Source organism: Suricata suricatta, chromosome 5 (genome assembly GCF_006229205.1).
Source record: "Suricata suricatta isolate VVHF042 chromosome 5, meerkat_22Aug2017_6uvM2_HiC, whole genome shotgun sequence".
Lineage (NCBI taxonomy): Eukaryota > Metazoa > Chordata > Mammalia > Carnivora > Herpestidae > Suricata > Suricata suricatta.
Genome location: NC_043704.1, coordinates 122,590,968 through 122,614,804, shown reverse-complemented (window position 1 = coordinate 122,614,804; position 23,837 = coordinate 122,590,968). Strand labels below are relative to the sequence as shown.

General features: G+C 44.9%; 1 protein-coding gene across 2 annotated transcripts in view; it reads left to right on the top strand.

The window, feature by feature from the left end:
• The window catches only part of CLDN18 (claudin 18), a 28,868-nt gene extending 5,462 nt beyond the window's left edge, over positions 1–23,406 (top strand). Inside the window, exons 1-5 of one of the 2 annotated variants that reach the window (XM_029940822.1) lie at positions 4,268–4,601; positions 14,829–14,993; positions 15,628–15,745; positions 20,166–20,276; positions 21,237–23,406. In XM_029940822.1, coding sequence (XP_029796682.1) covers positions 4,382–4,601; positions 14,829–14,993; positions 15,628–15,745; positions 20,166–20,276; positions 21,237–21,408 — 786 coding nt within the window. In that variant the 5' untranslated portion in view covers positions 4,268–4,381 and the 3' untranslated portion in view covers positions 21,409–23,406. Of the gene's footprint in view, positions 1–4,267; positions 4,602–14,828; positions 14,994–15,627; positions 15,746–20,165; positions 20,277–21,236 lie in introns of those variants that run through there. The other variant, XM_029940823.1, reaches the window with a different exon arrangement.
• Positions 23,407–23,837: the final 431 nt, after the last annotated feature.

Below are 23,837 nucleotides of genomic sequence, written 5' to 3'. Positions count from 1 at the left end.
GGAAAATAAATTTCTAAGGATAGAAATGATGGAGGAAACCAAAAGTAAACTCACTTGACTACATCATTTAACAAACATTTATTAAGCACATATTAGGCACTAGCTATGTTCACCATACCACTGTGTGAAGCACATAAATGAAATACATAAAACTATGCAAAAATTTTAAAAGCAAATAGTCAATGAGAAAAGATACCTTTACTAATTATAACACTATGTTAAGATCTTTAACAAATAAATTATTCATATAAATTGATAGGCAAAATGCTAAAATTCCAGTACATAAATGAAGAAGTACAAACTGGCAATTCAGGAAAAGGAAAAAACAAAACAAATATTTACAAATATTTGTTTTTCATTTAAAAACTTTTTTTAATGTTTTATTATCCATATTTGAGAGAGAAGGAAACAGAGCATGAGCAGGGGAGGGGAAGAGACAGAGAGGGAGACATAGAATCAGAAGTAGCCTCCAGGCTCTGAGCCATAAGCACAGAGCCCAACTCAGGGCTTAAACTCACAGACGGTGAGATCATGACCTATGCCGAAGTCGGACACCCAACAGACCACGCCACCCTGGCACCCCTCTACCTCCAAATTTTCCATTATGAGTACCAAAAGGAGGAATCAGAAATTAGGGATATACAGTGTTGCCACACTTTGAAAGAAAGAAATTAATAGATGTATCAATTATTTGTCTCGCTAGTCTACTCATATTATTGCTATCTGACCACCGTTTTTTGCCTAATTACCATATAAAGTGTTATATATATATTAGTTCATAAAAAGATGTAGGGAAAAGGGGAGAAAAATTTTTTCTCCAATATCATTAAAATAATATAAACTTCTAAACATTTATAACCTGAAATGGCACTACCAGAACCATAGTTAAACATGGCTATAGGGCTGATTTCCCCAAAGAATTCAGCAAAACACTTTGCTCCGTTTTAAAGGTTTTTAAACAAAGCTATACCAACCCCATTATTGTTCAACAAAATTAGAGCATGAATAATAATAATTATTATTATAGTTGTATAATTATTTATGATTACAATAATAATGAAAATAATAAGTATTATTATATATTGTTTTAGTCAGGCCATGAATTGTTATTATTATTAGAGACATATTTAATGTATTTTAACAAAGCCTCTTGCATGAATGAGGAAGCCAGATTTTCCTCTGTAGACGCCCCCCCCCCATTCACTCTTTGGCAGTGACACTTAAAAAGCAGTGGTCCATTTTATAACACAGAAAACCCACCAGAAAATGACAAATTACATCTTCCAGATGTTTTTTTAAATTTTTTAATGTGTTTTATTTATTTTTGAGAGACAGAGAGAAACAGCATGAGCAGGGGAGGATCAGAGACAGAGGGAGACACAGAATCTGAAGCAGGCTCCAGGCTCTGAGCTGCCAGCACAGAGCCCAACGCAGGGCTTGAACCCATGAACCATGAGATCATGACCTGAGCTGAAGCTGGATGCTTAACCAGCTGAGCCACCCAGGCACCCCCTTCCAGATGTTTTTAAACCTAGCAATATTGGGGCGCCTGGGTGGCTCAGTCAGCTAAGCCTCCGACTTCAGCTCAGGTCAGAGCTCACGTTCGTGAGTTCGAGCCCCACATCAGGCTCTGTGCTGACAGCTAGCTCAGAGCCTGGAGCCTGCTTCAGATTCTGTGTCTCCTCTCTCTGCCCCTCGGCCCCCCCCTCATGCTCTGTCTCTCTCTGTATCAAAAATAAATAAAACATTAAAAAAATAAGTATGTAGGCTTACATTTTCTCTCTACTCATTCAGTATTTACTACGTAGAAGCAGCTTTAGTTTATCCTTTAAAATTAACTTTTCTGGAGCACTTGGGCTCAATCAGTTAAGTGTCTATCAGTTTTGGCTCAGGTCATGATCTGCAGGTTTTGTGAGTTCAAGCCCCACATCAGGCTGTGCACTGATGGTGCAGAGCATGCTTGGGATTCTCTCTCTCTCTCTCTCTCTCTCTCCCCTCTCCTCTCCTCTCCTCTCCTCTCCTCTCACTCTGCCCCCCACTCACTCTGTTTCTGTCTCTCTCAAAATAAATAAACTTTTAAAAAATAATAATAAAATAAAATAAACTTGTCCAGGTCATGATTTTGAACCCCGTGTTGGGCTCCTTGCTGACAGCTGGCAGCTTGGAGCCTGTAGCCTGCTTCAGATTCTGTGTTTCTCTCTCTCTCTCTCTGCCTCTCTCCCGCTCATGCTTCTCTCTCTCTCTTTCAAAATTAAATAATATTTAAAACTTTTTTAATTAAGAAAAATAAAATTAAATTTTTCTTCTTCCAAAAAATAAAGTCACTGTCACCATTCCAAATAAGAAAGAAAGCTAATTCATTATAACCAAATAGTTTTTTCCCCTGTCTTGAAATCTGGTGTAAAAATATTTCCATAGGGAAGGGGAGAGAAGGAAAAACTGTCATGTAAGAACAGATAACTTGTAATAACCTATTTTTAAAAATTTTTCCATATTCAATGGACCATTTCAGTGGTACTGTAGTCAAGGTGTGAGGTGGGTGTTAGACAGATGTCATAAAATGAACAATTGGAAACCAAACATTTGCCTAGCTCTTTATGAATAAAAAGCCTGCCTCTTTGTTGAAATACGGTAATTTCCAATCTAATCCCCATCCAGCAGCAGAGATCAGAGGTGCTTTTTCTGGTTGCTCCCTTCCCACCTTTTGGACTTGATCTTGTAACTCAGTTAAGGGAAAACAGACACACCAGCACCGTTTTACCGTAAGTGCTCTAACTCTAGCTTACTCTTTTGAGTTTTCTGGCTCATGATTCATTCTCTACACTGATCACAGAACCTAAAGCAAGGTACACACTTGAGGGGAGTGTGGTCTCCATTCATACTAGGGGGAAACCTTCCATATTTGCTTTCCGTGTTTGCTCAGGAAAAAGCTGCGGGAGCAGTGGCTGGACACACTCACGATAACATTGAAATGTCCAGATGCACAGGCTTGTTTCCTGGAGAACCTGCACAGGTTAGTCACTGGTGAGTGAGTGTGTTCCCCCACCTAGAAATCCAGAGCTGGGGAAGCCATAATTAAACTGGTTCTGAAGTCAGACACCAGACACACATGACCCTCAGGAAGTGGCAGGTTAATCAACTCTCTAACCAAATCGAATTGGGTAGACAAAATGCAAAGGCTAATTTCGGGCCAAGTCTCTCTGTTTCAGGCTTAGATAATTCCTGATATTTTGACTAATTGTAGTGAAAACTTTTCTGCAAAATGTGGAAGGCAGTGTGTGAGATCGGGGATCCAGTATTCTATTTAGTCTGCATATGGTGCAGATAAAGTAACTGTGAGGGCTGAGCAGTTTGCCCCAAATCACCCAAGCACAAAGCGTGTTAGTAACAGTGTCAGGAGCAGATCCTAGATCTCTTGGTAACCAGATAAGGGCCGTGGCCCAGACAGCCCTAATCTCTTCTTTGGCCTTTCTAGAAGTTTCTGTGTCTGCCACATGGTCTTCATGTGGTTCTTGTGGCATGAGTGAAAGGGTGACATGGAGGTTGGCAAGCTGGCTTCTTCTCATCCTATTTCCAATACCTGTAAAAAGAAGGTGTATCTGTAGGATGGGGAGAGCTGTGCCTGCCTCTGCCCCTCCACATGGAGGTAGAGAAGGGGCACCACACTGAAAGTGGGACTGGAATTCCACCTTTACTGACTGTAAAGCATCTGGGATTCAAGGCCCTTGAACAAGTTCCTTAATCTACTGTGCCTCACTTAAAATACACGGGTGTGGGATAATAACACTTACTCCACGCATTTCTGTAAGCACGCAATGGAGAGAAGTGCAGGAAAAGTAGTCTAGGAGTTGTGAGGAAGAAATGTGAAAGTCTGGTTGAAGACGGAGACCCCTGGGGCCTTTGTTTTGAGTCGTGTCGGCCTAAGCGACATCCCTCTAGGCTGAGCAGAGCCTAGAGGAAAAGGCTGTGGGGGCTGCCAGTGGCTCTGGACTCGGGTCACCTTTCTCCCCAGGCAGTGGCCTGCGTGCACATGTCACATCCAGAGCTGGGGACGCGGAAGGCTGGCAAGGCCTTTGGGAAAGGTGCCCACTCGGCCCACTCTGCTCTCAAACCAGATGGGCCTCGCAGCTCAGCAGGACAAGTGCCTCTTGGGGCCGCTTCCTTAACAAATGAAAAAATAATGCCCTTGAGCCAAGAGTGAAACTCAACTATCTAAGGAAAACACTGTGAGCAAACACCAAGAGCTGAGGGAAACCATCTGATTAGGGCAGCTCGGCTGGGCTCTCGGCTCGGGAGCGCAGCCCGCCCACCCACACCCTGCACAGGAGGAAGGCGCAGCTAGACCTCGGGCAGCAGGTGGAAGGCACATGGGGCCAAGGCCATGTCCACCACCACATGCCAAGTAGTGGGCTTCCTCCTAGCCCTCCTGGGCCTGGCGGGCTGCATCGCCGCCACGGGGATGGACATGTGGAGCACCCAGGACCTCTACGACAACCCTGTCACCTCCGTGTTCCAGTACGAGGGGCTCTGGCGGAGCTGCGTGAGGCAGAGCTCAGGGTTCACCGAGTGCAGGCCCTACTTCACCATCCTGGGCCTTCCAGGTAGGCCTGGCAGCACTGGGGCCCCAAGCAGGTGAGGGCCGGGGAGGGGTGCCCACGCTCTCTGCAGCCAGGAGGGACCTAGGAAATCACACCAGGGACTGAGCCTCACCCCCCCACACACACACCCATGGGTGTGACCCTTGCAGCTCAGAACAACAGGGTGAATAAGAGAAGTTGGCTCCATGACAAAGAGGGCTATAGTCATACTGGAGAAGAAAATCGGAGAATTTATACTCAAGTCAAAGGAATTGTGGGTCATGAAAAGAATGGATTTGTTGTAACTAGATACTAGAATAGACTAATGTTTCTTAAAGGAGAAAATTGTGTTCCTGTATGTGTGTGTGACTTGCTTTTGCCTGCACATACACGGGAGAGAGGAAGTAGGATGGTGAATATTTTCTTCTGGCCAAAATCGCTATGGAGAGTTAATTTCACTTCATTTTCAATTCCATTTTGCTTTGAAACGTTGAAGTCTCTGCAAGTGCCAGAAAATACATATTGCCATGAAATTATAAATACCTTTTTTTGCTTTGCATGAAGAGGTTCTAGTATGTACTTCTAAGAAACTATGTCAGAATAAGTTATAATTATATTATAATCATTTCATAATATAAATATGACATCTTTTGACCCCCTGAAGATGAAATAATACAGATAATTATTTCAAACACGCACATAGGAACTTTGCATTCTAGATATTATGGGAGCTACTTGTATTTAAAGAAAGAGGGTGAAAAAAGAAAATAAAAGGTCTGTCTAATCAGTGGCTCCAAGGAGTGGCCAACATATGAGTTTGGTGAGGAAGGGAAGAATGTTCAATTTGTCGCTCTGAAACAAACACCTTGTGAACAGGTAGATAGAAATAAATTTGCACGGAACTGTGAAGAGTCTTTGAAGCACTTGAAATTGAATGATGAAAAGCAATTCAACTAATTTATCTTCATTTCTGGAAAGAACTAGAAGATGGGTGACAGAGCAGAATTGGGGTCCTTACTGCATTTTGGAAGCTACTCCTATTACAGGACTAGAGGACCACTGGCTGAAACCCGCTCAGGGAAGCAAGGCAGGCGGGACCTGGCCGCAGGGAAGGCAGCCGCAGAGGAGGGATCCTGCTCTCCTGTGAGGGGAAGCCCAGAAGGAAGGAGGCGGGAGACTATGGATTGCCAAGCTATGCCGCATTTTAACTATTAAATGAAAATAGAGGGGACACCTGGGTCCTCAGTCAGTTAAGCATCCGGCTTCAGCTCAGGTCATGATGTCATGGTTTGTGGGTTCAAGCCCCGTGTCGGGCTCCATGCTGACAACTCAGAGCCTGGAGCCTGCTTTGGATTCTGTGTCTCCCTTTCTCTCTGCCCCTCTTCCACTTGTGCTCTGAGTCTCTCTGCCTCTCAAAAATAAATAAGTGCTTAAAAAATTTAGTGAAGAAAAAAGATTGACCTCATATTCAAAATTGAGGCATGACATCCCGTTGACTTCGTACTCTATAGCCTCAGCTCAGGGCCACACCACATATTACCAATCTCTCACTCACTCTGTTTCTTCCCGCACATGGGTCCCCACACCATCCTGTCTGATCAGCCCCCGTCCTTCTTGCCATCTCTCCTCTGCACTTAGTCTTATATCCTCCTTTCCTACAAGATCTCATGATTCTGGTCATTGTCAGGTTCTGTCTCTCCCTGGGCACCGATAACCAAACCTCTCACTCTTAGTCTTTCTCAGTCTGGTTTCTATCCTTCATCTCTCTAGAGTGTTTGTTCCTTTGACTATAGCAGACCGGGTAGAATCTTCCAATCACCGACTGCCAGTTCTCAGTCCTCATCCCCAGGGCATTTTAAAAACCAAATTCTACCATGGTGCCCCCATTTGCAGCTTAATTAGGTGCAGACAAGACTGCCTGACACACCCCCTCCCATCTCCCTCACCCTCCTGACTTACCTTTTACTATTCCTCTGCCACCCAGCCTATGCTTCTCCCTGTCCATTTATCCCGCCCTGGGCTTGATCCTGGATACCCCTTCCCCCACTGCCGAGTACCCCTCCACCACTTAACTGCCATCTCCACAAATCTTCTCATATGCGGGGGCCAGCTCAAATATGACCTGCTCTGTGAAGCCTCCTCACATCCCTAAATTCAGGATCCCACAGATCTCTGTACCAAATCCAGGGTACTCTGAAAGCATGGGCACACCCACCATCATCACACTGCTCACAAGCTGGGAAAGCTGAAAAGCTCCAGGCAGCCATCACACAGGTATATCCCAGTCCTGCCTGTCTGGGTCAGGGGAACAGGATTCCACCAAAAGCCAGGAAAGACATTCCTTAGGCCTGAATATGCAGAAATGGATATACTTGAAATCACAGTTAACGATGGCCATGGAGAACAGTATGGATTTAACAACAGCCAGGCTTCATGCAGCAAAAGTGCATACAGTGTGAACTGGCATCCCAAAATGCAAATATTTGTTTGGTGACTTAAGATTTGGCTGACTAATGTAGGGGATGGATAGGAAGATTCCACAAGGAATAGGCTAAAAAGACCCTCAAAAACTGAAGGTAGGAACATAAAAAGACGGAGCAGCCAGACAGAAGGCCAGAGGGTGGCTGGTAGACACTTGTACAGCTCCTGAGGAAGCTGAAAGGGGTAAATTAATGACCCCGGACCTGGCACCTAGAGGCACTGAAACAGCTGCTGAGAGCATTTTCTTGAGCATGACAAAGGGCCAAGGGAAAAGAGACCAGAAGCAGAGGAGGTATGTGAAATATCCAGAGACAGAAATGGGAGGTTGAAGAGTTTAATTTTGACCTAGAGCTCAGGGGAGTACCACCCTGCAGCAGAGAATTAAGCTTTAAAGTTACTATAAAAGCATGAAGCAGATACTATTGTAATACTTCAGTTAAGAGTCATAATAATCACCGCCAATTATTCAATTCTTCCTAGGGATAAAGCTCTTTTCTTGCAAAATCTCACATAACCCTCCATTCATCTGATAAAAATGTATCACGTTTAGTTGGAACTTACAGCCATAGAATAATTTCATTCCATTCAACTAGCTGTATTATGTAACCTACAGATAGATTAATGAGGTAAATGGTGGTAGTAGCAGGGCTGTTTACCTGTATATGACCAGCTCTATATAATTTATAACCCATGACGCCCTCTCATTGTATTCCAAACAGTCAATGCAGCATGTAGTTCTCTCTCCAAGGACAGTGCCCAGAAATAAAAACAGCAACCACTTCCTGGACTGCACATAGACTCTCCGGTTGAAGCTTTTCAACAATACAGGGAAATAGGTATTAGCTTTGTTTTTTTTACAAAAGTGGAAAGCGAGGCTCAGATAGGGAGACAAGTAGGATGCCCAAGCCCCCATGGACAGAAGATGGCAGGTGCAGGGAATAAACACAGGGATGAAAGGCTTCCAAGTCTGTGTCTTCAGCCCTGCCCATGCTCAGGCTCTGCTTCTACATTCCAGCTCAAAGGAGCTACCTTTAGAATTGAAGAGATTGGCCTCCACTTGAGCACAATAAGAGCAGAGGGTACGTCTGCACCTTGACACATTTATAGCCATATCATCACAATGTACAACTAGGAGTACCAAGTTTAAGGAGTGGAAGACTTGTGTGTCATTACCTTCCCCCCATCCCCGGCCCTGGAGACAGTGAGGGGAGGGGAGCAAAGGGCTGTCAATGAGCAGGATGCAGAGGAGAGAAAGAACTGGCAAATTCATGTCCCTGGTCCATGATGACATCATAGTCAAATAATGTTTTTTGTGTGTTTGCAAATATTTGGTTTGAATTTGGTGCCATGACAGAGCCCTACAGTTAAAGGCAGGTGAATTGGGATCAAGAGAATAGCTTGGCCAGCTACATGTCTTGACGTTGCTCTCCCCATCTGTGAAACGCCTCACAATCTGGCATTAGTATGAAAGGGCCTTGCAATCCATTTACCAGATCTGGTTCTTGGTGGCAATCAGTCATTTCTGCCCTGTCTACACCACCCAAAGCTCTCAGACAGGACATCTGGTCTTCCAGAGTTTTTTTTATTCTCCAAAATCAAGGATCTTTTATAAATCCAAATACCCAAACTAAATATTATTTAGGGTCCTCTTTTCTTCTTTCAGTCTTCTATTTCTACCCATGTTCTAACACATCACTGGTTCCCAGCCTCTTTGCAGGTACTAAAGGTCTTGAGTTTTCTTTCATACAACTGGCTACACTTGCCCCTTTCTCCAGCAATGTGAAAACCCAACCGCTACTGAAGAGCTAGAGGGTGTCCCATCAACCCGCCAATCATAATTACACACCAGGAATGGAGGGTGTTAGTGAAACCACATCTAATCGAGGAAACAGTTCTACAAAATCTAAAGCACAAATCCATAAACGAAAAAAGTATGAAACTGCTTTTCGGCACCCTTTCTAAAGGGGCCACCTGGTGTGTTTTTTCTCGCTATTGGCTATTTGACATTAAGTGCAGGGTTACTGATCCTGTGAAACCAGCTTGTCTTTCCCCAGAACCTGGTGGAAGAAACTGGCCCCAAGAGCTAGAGGGGTTATAAGTTAGTGATACACTTGAAATGAAATTGCGGTGTGGGGGGAGCCTCTTGGTTTTTGGCCAAACTACTTTCCGTTTATTCAAGAAAGAAATATATTTTAGCCCAACATACCTTTTTAAATATGTAGACAAACATCTAAATGTGTCCGCACTAGTGCACATCTGGTGGAGATCTCACAGAGAACGGAGGACACATCTACAAAGCCAGAGAGAACCCGTACCTGAGGCATAAACTGCCACCACTTGCCCTATGCAGGCCCAGGAATCAGAACGTGTCCTCGGCTTGCGATTGTGGTGGGTTTGGCAGTTGGCTTTGGCAGCAGGGTAGCCGCATGCAAAGCATCAGGCCCTAGCATGGACTAGTCAGTGGTGGCCACCATTTCTTGGTGGGGACACACGTGGCCAGAGTCACGTAGCTGGACCCCACTCTAGATTCAAAAAGGAAGGACAATGAAGACAGATGCCTCACCCCTCACTCCCTCATCCCTCACCATCTCACCCCTCACCTGCCCTTCCTCCTCATTTCGAGCCAGATCTTGAGCCCATTTTTTCTGATCTTCCCACTCTCTTGGTCCAGGCTTTACTCTTCCTACCCTTCTCCAATCTGCTTCCCCTCTTACCCCTCATCTTCCCTCATGCTTGGCTTTTTCAAATCCTCAACCATATTCTATCACTGTGGGAGAGGATTCAGGTTTATACAATTAGTAACAAGCCAACGCCATGTGGAGTTGGAGAGAGCTTCTCTTTAGGGAAAGGGAGGAAATTGACATTGGCTGAGCCTGGTGTAGTTTTATGCTGGTCCCAAGTAGCATCTGGTCCTCACAACACCTTTATCCAAAAGATATCTCTATCCAGCTCCAAGGTTGAGATAACTCGGCTTCAATGAGGTTAAAAGATTTGCCTAATGACACCTACCTGGCATCACAATGTTCTGTAGGATTTTGTAAGACACAAAGGACTTCCATATTGGTTCCCTGAGATCTCAGGAGAAGCTAGGCCCTCCCACCCTTGTTCTAAAAGGTCTTTCTCTGAGACCTGGCCTCAGACTTCCCTCCTCTGGGCTCCCCTCCTTTGGACTTCTCCATCAGATTCCCCTGCCTCCAATCTGAAGCCAAGCTATGCCTGAGGTATGGGTCCTCTCTAACCACCACCAACAAAAGCCTCAGGTCCAGGCCTTTGGCTCCTGGTGATTTGCTGTCTCACAGGCCCCACCCCCACACCCCAGCTAGCTCAGGGATGTCAGCCCCTGGGAACTCTTTCCTCTCAATTTCCCACTCTGAGCACCTCTTTTTGAGCCTCTTGAGGGCTGTTTTTTCAAATTATTCCTTGAAATCTTATGTTATTGAATAATTTAATGAAAATCTCTAGGGGTAGAGGCAAAACAGTAATATTTCTTTAAAAGCTCCCCAAGAGATGCTAAAATGCAGCCAGAGTTGGGAACCACACCCAAAGACACCTTGCCTGTCAGTCCATAGCTGTTTGGGGGAATAAGATATTTTGCAACAGGGAGGGAACACTGAGTTCCCATTTTTCTGTTTGCTTCTGTCAGTGTTGAATCCTGCCCACCCTTTAAGCCTGATAATGCCTCATTGTTCATTGGAAAGAATGCCGTAGTCACACCTTTGGTGCAGGGAATCAGTCTATAGAGCCGTTGACTCACCTGTTATCAGCTGATAAGCTTATGTGCCTCTTGCTCAGAATAGCAAATAAGAGACAGAGTGGCTAGAAGAGAAACCTACCCCCTTTGGGAGCAGTTTCTCTGGGTACCTATCTATAAAGGATTAGAATCCCAGATAGTAGACTCTTCCAGCTGGAAAGAAAGTTCAGGTCACCCCCATGCATCTCCATGGTCATTATTAGACATAGGGGAGTTCTAACAATGAGTGGTAGAGAACATTCCCTCCTACTTCCTGGGATCTGCCCCCATCACAGCTCCCACTCTCAGAAGCACCCTTCAAGGGATCTCCAAAGCAAGGAAGAACTTGGTCTATGCTCCCTGGCCCAGGATTGTGACTGTGACAGTGGACCCACAAGGTATAAAACAATGTTGTGTCTTTTCCAACCACAGGCTAAGAGAAAGGTGATCAGGGTGAACATGGACTCCTGATTCAAAGCAGATGCCAGTGTTCATCCGAAATCCAGAGGTCAAGAGAGAGTAGGAAGGAAATGAGGCCTTGCCATGCATACCTGCCTCAGCAGAGACAAGAGGGCACCCGAGAGCCTGAGGCAAAGGCTGAGCAGGGCAGGCTCCAATGCCCAAGGGCTCCTGTGGCATAACAGCAGCAATTCCCCACATGAGGCAGGTCCACAGTGCTTTCACCCCCACTTGCCAGTCTCACAGCTCTTCTAATCCAGCAATGTGCCTCAGCCACAGCCACCTCTTGATATGTTTTCAGGAACAAACATTAAAACTAGTAAGTCTAAAGAGTCACTGATGCCACCCTTGCTGAGAATCCAGAAGAAATGTAATTTTTTATAGAATGAGGAAAAGACATTCTTTATCCTACTTACTTAGTTAATATTGTTTATTTGGTTTTTGGTTGGTTCGTTGGTTGGTTGGTTGGTTGATTGGTTGGTTGGTTTTAGTTGTTTTAACAAGATGCCTTGCCAGGTGCTTCTCAAAAGGGATAAATAATTTTGTTTCTGAGTAGCTTAAGGCTTAAAATGTCAGAACAAGAGCAGTTTTTAAAACCTCCAGTGGGTTTCTGGGCAGATTTGAGGTTCATAAGAGGCCCATGAGGACAAGATGAAGAGAAAGTCAAGCCCCTTCCTCTTCCCATGTGTTCAGTTTTCTGGTAGTACCATACACATTAATATGGCCTGGAGGATATTTCCTGAAGTCTGGGGCTCCCCCACAAATGTCCTCTCCATAGCTGTCCAGGCTTGTAGTCTAATTGCATGTGTTAAAGAGAACTAGATTCACATCATGAGCAACTATGAGAAAGTGATTGTATTATTACTTAGCCAAGATACTCCCAAAGTGAAAAGAAATTTGAGGTTCAGTATTTCCAGTAAAAATACGATCTTCCCAGGTTTTAAACTGCTTGAAGACAGTGATTATTTTTCATGACATTGTATCCTTCTACAGCATCTGACAAAGGGTTTTATAGAGAATTTAAGCTTAAAAATATGTGAGTAAATGACCAAATACATGTTTGAGTTATATGGTTATGTAGCATATGACTATGAGCATATACCAACACACGCTGGATGAAAACACAAAGATGTAAATGAATACACAAGTAGGTGACACACACTTGCATTTGTTAGTAAAGGAATGAACAGAATGTTGGTTCCCAGTATCCTGTGGGGACAGCAAAGCCATCGAGCAAGGCTTTAGAGAACAAATGTGGCACTCTACAGACCTCCCACATTAGGAGTGGATCCAAGGCCCACTCCAAGGCCCTCATGGGTTCTCCTTGTCCTACTGGGGTCACCACAGCTCTACCATCAGAACTCAGCTGCAATCTCAAGATGCCAATGTTAATCAGTTCAATTCTTCCAGGAATGAATGGTCAGATCCTGGAGGACTGATCCATACCATAAACCGATATATTTACCCGGAGAATATAATTGCTAATAGGACCAAGGCTGATTATATAACTGCTTGTAGATTCTCTTCTCAGCAGAGAAGCAACGTTAAAGTCAGAAGTTGCATCAGGGAGAAGAGAATCAGAATCAAGTGGCATAGTACTAACGTGGCTGGATACCATCATCTCCACAGAAGGAAAGTTGCCGGTGCCTCCCTTCCTCAGACAATGCTGAAGGCTTCTAACCAATTCTGCATGACCAGCCTCTCCTCTTTCAATATGCTTCATTGATTCCCAATTCTTCCGTCATGACAAGTTGCTTCGTGATACACACCTTAGAGTGAATAAACTGCCAGCACCACGGATATTGGCCATATTTGAGATGAAAATCTTCCTGGAGAGATTAGAGAGAAATTCCTCCTAGGATTTCCTTGTCTCGAGAATCACACTCATAAATAAAACCTCCTGGGACAGGTTATTCCCTGAGATGATTTTTAGAGAATATTTCTTTATACATTTTTAGCATCCATTTTAGAGGATGATATTTCATGGCTGAGTCTCCAAGTTTGAAGGATACATTCTCTTAGGTGCCTAAAGATCTTCGGACCCTGACAGCAGCCTGTTTTTCCAGGATTGAGTACCTCAAAGCAATGTACTGGGATGGGAAAAACAATTTTGCGACAGTTCTGGGTTTGACCCCCAGCTCTTGCTTGTCCCTTGAAATATGTCCTTGAGCAAACTTCTGAACCTCTCTGTCTCAATTTCTTCAATTGTAAAATGAAGGTAATCATATCACCAACATTGCAGAGGTTTTTAAATGTGAATTAGATTTGTTAATGTCTGAAAAGCCACTTACAGCTTTCAATCAAAAGTAGCAATTGGTTATGATAACTAGGGTAAGACAGAGCTTTCTGCTTTGCTTCACACAATTCTTCAGTTCTGCTCCACCAGAAATACCCACACATGGGGCCTTTCCCTCTGGAAAACACCAAGACTCATTTGTCTTTCTTTTGTAAAATGCATTATGCTTGTAGTAGGCATGTTTAATGGCTGTCTTTCCCCACTTTGACATAAGATCCATGAGTACAGAGACTATGGTTGACCTATTAATTACTGTCATCCCTGTGCCTAGAGTTATAGGGGTTCAAAAAAAAAACTGTTGAGATGAGTCAGTGCACATTAAGGACACACTAGAAACCACTTTGGATATATCTGGAAGGGAGGTCCTGGGGGAGAGTCCCAGCAGGATCTACAGCTTCCATTGCTTCCTGAGAAGGGAACTGGTCATGTTGAAAGGCCTGTAAATGATATAGCAGTCTGTTATATACACCCCAAAACCTACAGCTCACCCGGACTATAGGAGTCCCTTTGGAAAGAGGCAAAAATATGGCGCCCTTGGTATATCACCTAGTAACCTTCCTTCACTACATGCTATAAATGAGTATTGGGGGTTCCTAAAGTGGACACAATAGTAAGAAGCATTGAGCCCATATGAAAAGACTAGAAGAGAAAGTCACACAGTTTTACTATAAGCTCTATCAATAATTTTTCATGTCACCTTGGTCAAGCCATTTCCTCTTTCTAGACTCCAGCTTATCAAGCTTTAAAATGATGAAATGAGGGGCACCTGGGCGGATCAGTCAGTTGAGCATCCGACTTCAGCTTAGGTCATGATCTCATGGTTTGTGGGTTTGAGCCCCACATCGGGCTCTGTGCTGACGTCTTGCTCAGAGCCTGGAGGCTGCTTTGGATTCTTTGACTCCTCTCTCTGGCCCTCCCCTGTTCATGCTCTGTCTCTCTCTGTCTCTCAATAATAAATAAATGTAAAAAAAAATTAAAATGAGGAAATGAAATAGTTATCCATTGGTTATCACGACTCCCAACAGTCCATGATTTTCTCATTCACGATCTGAGACAGACAACTGTGCAGATCCTTCAAGAATCAGAGGATTCTACAGCGTGGTTTTGCATTTCTCACAATTCCACAATGCTTGACAATGACAAGGTTCACAGTCTATAGACTTGTTATTTCTCAGGAATTTGATACTGGCTGATTGTGGTTGCTTTATTTTATTAAACTAAAGCTTAATCAATCATGTGGACGTGGTCTTATATGTCTGCTTGTGCCTTGTCTCGTGTCCCACAGCAATGCTGCAGGCAGTGAGAGCCCTGATGATCGTAGGCATTGTCCTGGGTGCCATCGCCCTCCTTGTGTCCATCTTCGCCCTGAAGTGCATCCGCATAGGCAGCATGGAGGACTCTGCCAAAGCCAACATGACACTGACCTCTGGGGTCATGTTCATCATCTCAGGTAAACAAGCAGCCAGGGGTCCCTCTCTCAAACTTGATTCTGGGAATGTCCAAGTAAAATTATTCTGGCAGAAGAAACACGGCTTCTCCTTACTGAGCACGGTTTGAACATGGATCAGAACTTTACACAGTGGGATTCAAGATCTGAGACTCGGGCCCAATTATGCTCTACAGAATGATCATGAATGTTAAAGTCCCCCTTAGCTGCCACCTGGAATTATTATAAGGGACTCCCAATCCTAAAGTAGGCATGTGACTCAGTCCCTAAAGATGTTATTTTGGCAAGATTCTTGAAAATGATTTTAAGGAAAGTATGCTTGAGATCATCAAAGGACCAGTCCCAAAAATGTGTATTACTAATCCCTTGTCCCAAGATGCATGGAAAATCTCTTTCTGCACATATACAAATCCTTCCACAATTAGAGAGATAAGAGAATCTAAGCACTCTGAGAGAGTCCAACATAATGCCTAGCACATAGTGGGAATTCAATAATCAATGCTTGGATTAGGCATTCTGTTATAGGAATGGAATACTCTGCACCTGCTCAACTCAACTCATTTCGGCATACATTGCCTCAGAAACATTGTGATCCCTTTAAAGCTGACTCTGGAGCTTTCTGGTTTTTTGCCCACAGGTCTCTGTGCAATCGCTGGAGTATCTGTGTTTGCCAACATGCTGGTTACTAACTTCTGGATGTCTACAGCTAACATGTACACGGGCCTGGGTGGGATGGTGCAGACTGTTCAGACCAGGTAAGCTTCCAATCTAGTCTGACTGTTCTGTGGTGAATATTGTTATAAAATCCTATTAAACACATATGCCTAATGTGACTGTCAGTGCCTGAAATAGCAAAAATTTATCAGAGGCAGCCATGCCATATCGTAAATCAACAATGATCTGTAAATTCATAAACTTCATTTCAGTGAAATATCCTTGGTGCTATGACTTGAGGCTGAGCTGACATTTGCATTGAAATACAGCGACAGTTCACAGTATTTATCTAACATGCTTACATAGGCCCCATTGTGGTGGCAATGGAACAGGCACTATTAGCCTGGGCATGTAAATGAGCATCAACCCACATCTCCAGGCCACGACGGGAAGCTGACTAGGGACAGGTAAAAGCTGGAGTAGAGCTGAGCAAGGTTCAGTACAGGTGAGAAGAGTAATGTTATGTTTCTTCCTTGTACAGCTGCCTCTTTTTCTCATTCATTCATTCGTTCGTTCTACAAATGTATGGAGCACCTGCTGTGGGCCAGGAACTGTTCTGAGAGCTGGGGATAAGACAAGTTCCCCACCCTCACTGAGGTTACAGTCTAGCTGAGGGAGATGAAACCCTACTATAATTTGGTGTCTGAAGCAGGGTAGAACTTTTAAACAATGGAAGAGCAACTCTAACACCCATATTCATTTAGCCACTTCAAAGGGACATATTTCAAAGCAAAAAGCAGCAGCAAATTCTTGAAGGAGAAAAGCCTTGTTCTGAGACAGTGATGTAAATATCATATCTAAGTGACCCATCATCTCTGAAGTGGATATACTTGGTATTTCTACAGCCAAACCATCATAGGATATAGACAAGGACTGAGGTTGTGATAAATCCATTACTCTCTGGCTCCCTGGAACTCCAGTCTCCATCCATGTTCCTGCATTGTTTCAAGAATGAGAAGGAAGTGATCCCCACAGGCTCCCCTCATCTTCCCATGGTCTCTTGGTTACAAGGACAACTTAGAAGTATGCTGACCAACCCATTTTGGTTTTCCTGGCACTTTACCAGTTTTAGCACTGAAAGTCCCGTGTCCTAGGAAACTCTTCCGTCATGGGCAAATCACACCATCTCCCTAGAACCTGCCCCATCTCTTGGTCAGGCAACTTCAGTCCTGAGGTAGAAACAATAGGATTCTAGAAGATCCCCTGAATGGGTTGCTCCTGAAGTTTTCCCCTTCTTTCTGTCTTCTCATCCTCTCTACCCAGAAGTCACACAAGACCACACAGCTGCCAAGAAAGATCTTGACAGTCAACTGATGGGCGTTCTGGTACCCATGTGGTCCCAGCATCCCATCCTCTGCCAATGCCGTGTTAAGTGTATCCAAGCTACAGAGTGCCTGCTTTCGTGCTATTCAGAGCTCATAAAGAGTTTTGTATTAGCCTAAACATTTTTTATAACCTGAAATATTCACCACTTTTTAAAAATTAGAAGTGTCATAGGTTTGGTTACTCAGAAACATATCCTGATTCTGAGGCTCCATGTACAAGTGATATATTAAGGAAGGGGAGACCGGGTAGAAAGTGAGGCACCCAGGACCAGAAAGGGGGTAATTTGCAATGAAGTCTGGGACTCAACCCAATCCTGAGGAGCTATGAGACATGAAGCATACCTCAGAGTTGTCTTGACTCCCTAACTTTCATACTTCAGCACCAGTCAGTCTCTGTGCACATGGGCAAAATGGCTCCGGTGGCTGAACCAAAAGCCAGACCTCCAGGGGTAAGCATGGGGACCAACAGGCAAAGGCAAAGACCACAGGAGCTGAAGAAGAGACACAGAAATGGTGAAAGGGACATAAGGGACATGGGCAAAGTCCCATTAGTGTTTACTACAAGCGCATTACACACCACACACATTCACACACACATGCATGTATGCAATCGTTTTTCCAGCTTCTCGTAAAAGAAAAAAATCAGAACCAGCAGTTCTGGGCCCTCACTCTCTATGGAAACAATCTGCAGCTGCAAAACAGATGCAAGGGCTCACCCTCTCCAGTTTATCCCCACCACTCTCAAATGTCCCAATGCTAGAGCCATTTATCATTATGCTTGTGGGGGAGTTCTTAGCTATCCCAGTTAGGTATTAAGTTTGCTAACCTTGACCAAGAGGATCTAAGTGAAAGGAGATCTCAGTCCCCATGTTCCCCTCGCATAGAAGATAGTATTAGCTTAATGATGAACTATGAATGCTTTGGAGGCAGAGGGATCTGTATTTGAATTTCAGTAGCTCCTGTGTCTTTCTGTGTCTTTGAAAAAGTTACTTAGCCTCTCTAAGCCTCAATCCCCTCATCTTTACAATGGGAGTAAGAAATCCTGCAAAATGGGGCTGTTGGAAGAATTAAATGAGATTGTGATAAAAGCATCCATCACAGTGTCAGTCAGTGCTCAATAAATGGTAGTGGTGGTTGTTATTAACATTATGTAGTCACTTGACCATCTATAGAGGTATCAAGGACAGGGGTTCTGTCTGTACCAGGGCAGAGGGACTGAGGCTACCCCCAGGAGATTCGCCAGGAGCCCCTCAGGAGGAGGTCCAGGGAAAGGTTACCTGTTAAGCCCCTAGCTATGCTGAGAAGGGCCAACAAGGTGGGATTGTAAGGACACAGGTCTGATTCAGGCTTCCCCTGTACTTAAAGGGGAAGCTGCCAGCTTCTCCATGTCATTGCCCAGGGAGGGAGGGACAACTCTTGGGGCGCTCAATCAGGAGAGGCCAGCTGACACTTTTGACCTTTCTAGGGGGGGGGCCTAGTCATGCCCTATGTAAGGGTCCTGGGGCCACTCTGATTGGTCAATACTCTAAATGTTGTGATTGGCTCCCACAACTGCCAGTATTGATAGGGGGGTAGGGATTGGATTGCTGTGCCTGTGTGGTCATTTCCTGTAACTCCCCCTTCTCAAACTCATAAAAGCCCTACCCCACCTTTGTTCGGGGCTCTCTCTCCACGTGGCCAGCAGATTGGTGGAGTCTGTGAGCTTGAGCTTAAGCCCTTAATAAAGCCCTTTGCTTTTGCATGCGTGACTCGGTCTCCCTGGTAGTCTCTGGTCTTTTTTTGGGGGGGGTGATATTGGAAACTTGGGCATAACAGGATGAGGTTCTTCATTCCAAACCAACAGCTCTCAAAACAAATGTCTGTCTTTTCCAAGCCCAAAGGAAGTAAAAAGGGCCTACAGATAACTTTTCTTCCAGAACTTTTTCAAGCCTTGAGCTCAGTCTCCCCCACTTTGCCCTTTACGTTACACTTGGTCATCAGGCTTATATTGCTTACTTTGATCCTGCTAAAATGTGTGTACTTTTAAAGCACATCTAAAAAGTATCTTATTTTCTTAGGTTGTGGAGGTCTGCACACATATTGCTGTCTTCCAGCTACTGGTGTAATATTCTTAGTTGGTGATTTTTTTTTAACATACTAGTGATTCATGTGTTCCACAAACAGCCCTATGCTCTTTGATGAACACAAGTGGAAGACCTCCAAGGGCAGGTATCCACCATGCTGAGCCATCCTTTTCTGCGGGGCTCTTGGAGATGAAGGGAAAGTTGGTAACTTTCTAACCAACAAAATACCCACTGATATCCTAAAAGTTTTTGGCCACTGTCTCCACCATCTACAAAGGTCTGTGTGGAATCAGAATGTATCTATTCTCAGGAGACCTTGTTCTCAGACAATCCTGCTCAGATGTAACAGAGTCCCATGAGGCACCCCTCACAGGGGAAAGGCACCAGCACTGGAGTCAGACGCCACAGTTTGAACCCCAGTGTGGACTGGAGCAGAAGTACCAGGAAAGTGAGATCTCACTCACCCCTGCATCGCAGCACCAGGGTGGTGACACGCACATGGTGGGAGCTTAATAAATACTTGTGGAACAAATGAGCAAACAAATGAAAGAATGAATGGTCACTTCACATTAGTTCTTCCTGACACTAATGCTCCTACTCCCATGGACGGCTGCCAGGGCTACTTGAGTTAGATAAGATGAAAGCTTCTTAGCCCATAGTAAGAACTTGAGGGGCCAAAATTCCTTCAGAAATAACAACTTCAGACTGCTTCCATATCTCTCAAATTTCTCTTGAAGACACCCCCGCCCCTACTAATGCCAATAGGGAGGGAGGGGGATTCGCAGAAATGTTTCTCTGAGAGTAGAGACTTATAATTAATTCCATGCCTGAGTGATGCCAGGGGCCCGAGAATCCCACTGCTGCTATACTGACGAGCTTCAGTCCCACTGCTGTTCTCCAGGGTCCCTCATTCAGCTGGCTGGGACCCAACAGAGCGTTCAGCGGCATGGTTGGGGATAGGTGTGGAACCCCCCAGAAGGGCTGACAGAGGACGGGCGTGGGCGTGGCCAGGCGCAGCGGGTGGAGTCTCAGAGTGGAGTCACCCGCACTCACGGCCTCACTTCCCCCCTCAGGTACACCTTCGGTTCGGCCCTGTTCGTGGGCTGGGTCGCCGGAGGCCTCACACTAATTGGGGGTGTGATGATGTGCATCGCCTGCCGGGGCCTTGTGCCTGAGGAAACCACGTGAGTCTCCCCTTCCCAGTGCAATCAGACATTCCATCCGAGTCCATTTTAAAGTGTAATTTGCAGCCAGAATAATCAGGCTAGGTTTATGGAAGAACTTTATTAAGTGAAGGATCCTGTGCCATCTCTTTTATGGGGGACCTAAAGAACAGAATAGGAACATTTCAGCTGAGCAGATTTAGTAATGGTCCTGTTTGAGAGAAAAAAAAAAATCCCTCTAGCTTCCCTCTGACTCTAGTATTCTGGAACTCAGTGGTTCTCAGCTGAAAACAATTCTGCCCTCCAGGGGACATGTAGCAACAAATGAACACTCTTGATTGTTGCAGTTTTGGGGTGGGGTGGGGGTGATCCTGGCATCTTGTGGCTGGGGGCAGGGATGCTGCTAAACCTTGCACAATGTGCAGGCCAGGCCCTCGGGACAAAGAGGCATCCGTTCCAAACTGCCCAAGTACTGCTGCAGAGAAACCCCCTGTAACCCCAGAACGGGGCCAGGAACAGGGAGACCTCGATCCCAGTCCAGGGCTACTGCTAACTAGTCCCGTGACTTCTAACAAGTCACTTGCCTTCTCTGGGCCTCCTACCTGTAAACTGCGCAGGTTAGAGGAGGTGGGCTCCATATACGTACCTTCACACTCACAAATCCTGTGATATTTTTGGCCTAACCATGTTCCTCTGGACATTGTTTCTGGCTGAGCTTTGTTTTCATTGATTAACAGAGGAAACTCACTGGTCACTATGTACCAGCTTAATACAAGGCAAGAAATTCTGCTCCAATGCAGAGGCAGGAAAGCCGGTGTCTCAAAGCCTGGGGGTGACCAGCTGTCTCTGTTTGCCCAGGGCTAAGGGTTTCCTGGGACTCTGGACTTTCCAGGTTAAAACTGAGACATTGCAGGGGAAATGGAGTGGGCTGCCCTCTTACCAAATACATCCGTGGTCACTGAATGTTTCTTTCTCTCTCAGCTACAAAGCCGTGTCTTATCATGCCTCGGGCCACAATGTCGGCTACAAGCCCGGGGGCTTCAAGGCCAGCACTGGCTTTGGGCCCAACAGCAAAACCAAGAAGATGTACGATGGGGGTGCCCGCACGGAGGACGAGGTACAATCTCATCCTTCCAAGTACGACTATGTGTAATTCCAAGACCCCCCGGCCCGGGCGAAAGAGCCCCCCAGGTAGAGTGCACTTGAAACACAAGGAGATTTTACCTTGGCTCCTGATTGCTTTTGACTCACAGTTGGAAGTTAGAAAAACCTTGATTTCACCCGTGAAGAGGCCAGATGGTCTGGGCCACATATCCCTGTCTCTAATGCTCCATAACAAAACCAGCAAAGTTATCAGATATGAATAAGAGGCTATAGTTCACAGTTTTCAATCCTCTATTTCTTTTATTTTTTTAATTTAACCTTCCTAATCTGATGACAGAATGTGGTTTGAATTCCTATCAGACAGCAGCCCATCAATGATCTATCTCCCAACTCACCCCCAGAACAATTCGGAAAGGAAAAAAGGAGAGTAGATCAAAAGACATCATTTTCTGCTTTTTGATTTTAACCTCCCCCGCCAACCTGGCCACTAATAAACACTGATTGAAGAAGAGGTGATGGGAAAAGATATTTTTCATGTCTCCAGCTCATTATCTGAGTTTTCTTACACTGTGACCTTGAACATTACCTGGACCCAAAGTGATTTCAGTTTGAAGAATGCTTTCTGCTTTTGTTGGCATCAGCTAACTCCGGCAAGACGCCTGGCCCCCCGGGGTCTCCTGGGCCCTCCACTGCAGGGCCTCTTTCTGTCACAGGCCAGAAAGTGTCCCTAGAAGAAAAAGGAAAGGATGGATACTTGTGGGTAATCTGAGTATATTTGGCATTCTAAATATAGTTAGAATAAATAATGTATTAGTGAAATGATATACTGTCTCTGTGAATTAGCCTCACCCCTACACATGAATAGAAGAAAAAGAAAAAATAATTGCTTTGATATTGTCAATATGAACTTTGTAAAATCACACTTAAGTTTGAATTCCATGAAATGTTCACTCATCTTAATTGTTTCCCTTGGAGCTCTCCGGGGCTGAGACTATACAAGATAGATACAGTGTAACCCTGTAAAAACCAAAGGGTGAAACCTAGGGAGTGAGTTGAAACCAGTTCTTTTGAAAAACAACAAGAAAACAGTGATGACCCTGAAAGTAATATTATGTTTCCAAGTGACACACGTCCATACTTGCATGGCCAGAGGTCACTGTCCCTTAACAGTAGCACTTACTTGGCCCTGTGGTTACCGTTGTTACACTGAGAGCTCTTTCCTTCACTAAATTCACCTACAATCGTTGCTCCACTGGATGTTCGAGAACTGAAAGCTCTTTGCAGCCTCACACCTTTCCTGTGTTCACATCGCTGCTGCAGAAAGCCTACTCTCCTTCTAGGCTACCAGAATCCTATCCCAACACCAGAACCAGGATAGACCCCCCGGGAACTAACGTCAGGGCAGTCTCTCAAATTACCTAATCAGGGAGCAGCAGACAGTGGGGGAATCTCACCACTGGGTTATTTGGGGAAAGAAGTATTCACATCAATAATGCATATAAAAGTGGCCTCTAAGGAGATGGGAGAATATTCATGGGGGTCTTCAGGCTGGACAGATTATGTCTGGGGAAATCCAGATCACAGCCCATTCAACAGAAAGGAATTTTGTTCACCTGCAGCCAAAACACACTCCGAGACCCTGCTCTATCTCAAAGTATTCATGGAACTCATTGTCTGAGATGGGATAAAGGGTAAATAGATAAATCAATTCAAGGGGCGGGGGGGAAGCAGGGATGGGAGAAGACCAAACTGAAGACCATAGGGCATGGAGATTATAAAGGGTTCTCGAGATTTGACTTGAAAGCCATGAGCACAACGGGCTCTCCTTCCTACCACCAGAAAGCCCCTGGTCAGGTGAGGCCCTGAGGTGCGGCTCAGCTGGGTTTTTAATTAGCACATTCTCTATCCAACACGTTGTTTGAAAGCCTTGGTGGAGTTAGGTTGCGCCTTGTAATTGTTATTGTTGTTGCTCCGTCCTATTGTATATGCATTGACTATTAACCTGCATGTTTTGTTAAGTAAATATTAAAAATACTATTATCTCACATTTGAACAACTCCTGCTCTTTTGTCCTAAGCTTCGGAAAGTGGAGATGGGTGTCTCAGCACCTCAAAGCTGAGGACATCTCCTGGAGTGTGTCTGCTGGCAGAAGCTGTCTGCTCAGCCATCGCCTGGCTGCGTGGAGGCCAGCTAGGTCTGATCCAGCCCAGTTAGTGGTTTCTGAAAGTTGAGAAACCTGAATAAAAACGAATTTCCTGGGCAGCCAGGCATGTGGCATGGGATCCAAGGACCACGTTTGGTCTGTCTGACCCTTAGTGCTGTTATGCCCAGATTTTTAATATTGTCCCCCAAAACCAGAAACTACCAGGGAGACCGAGTCACACATGCACAAGCAAAGGGCTTTATTACAGGTTTAGGCTCGCAAACCTAAACGCGGGCTCACAGACTTTACCGGAGTGGTGGATCCATGCTGAGAGC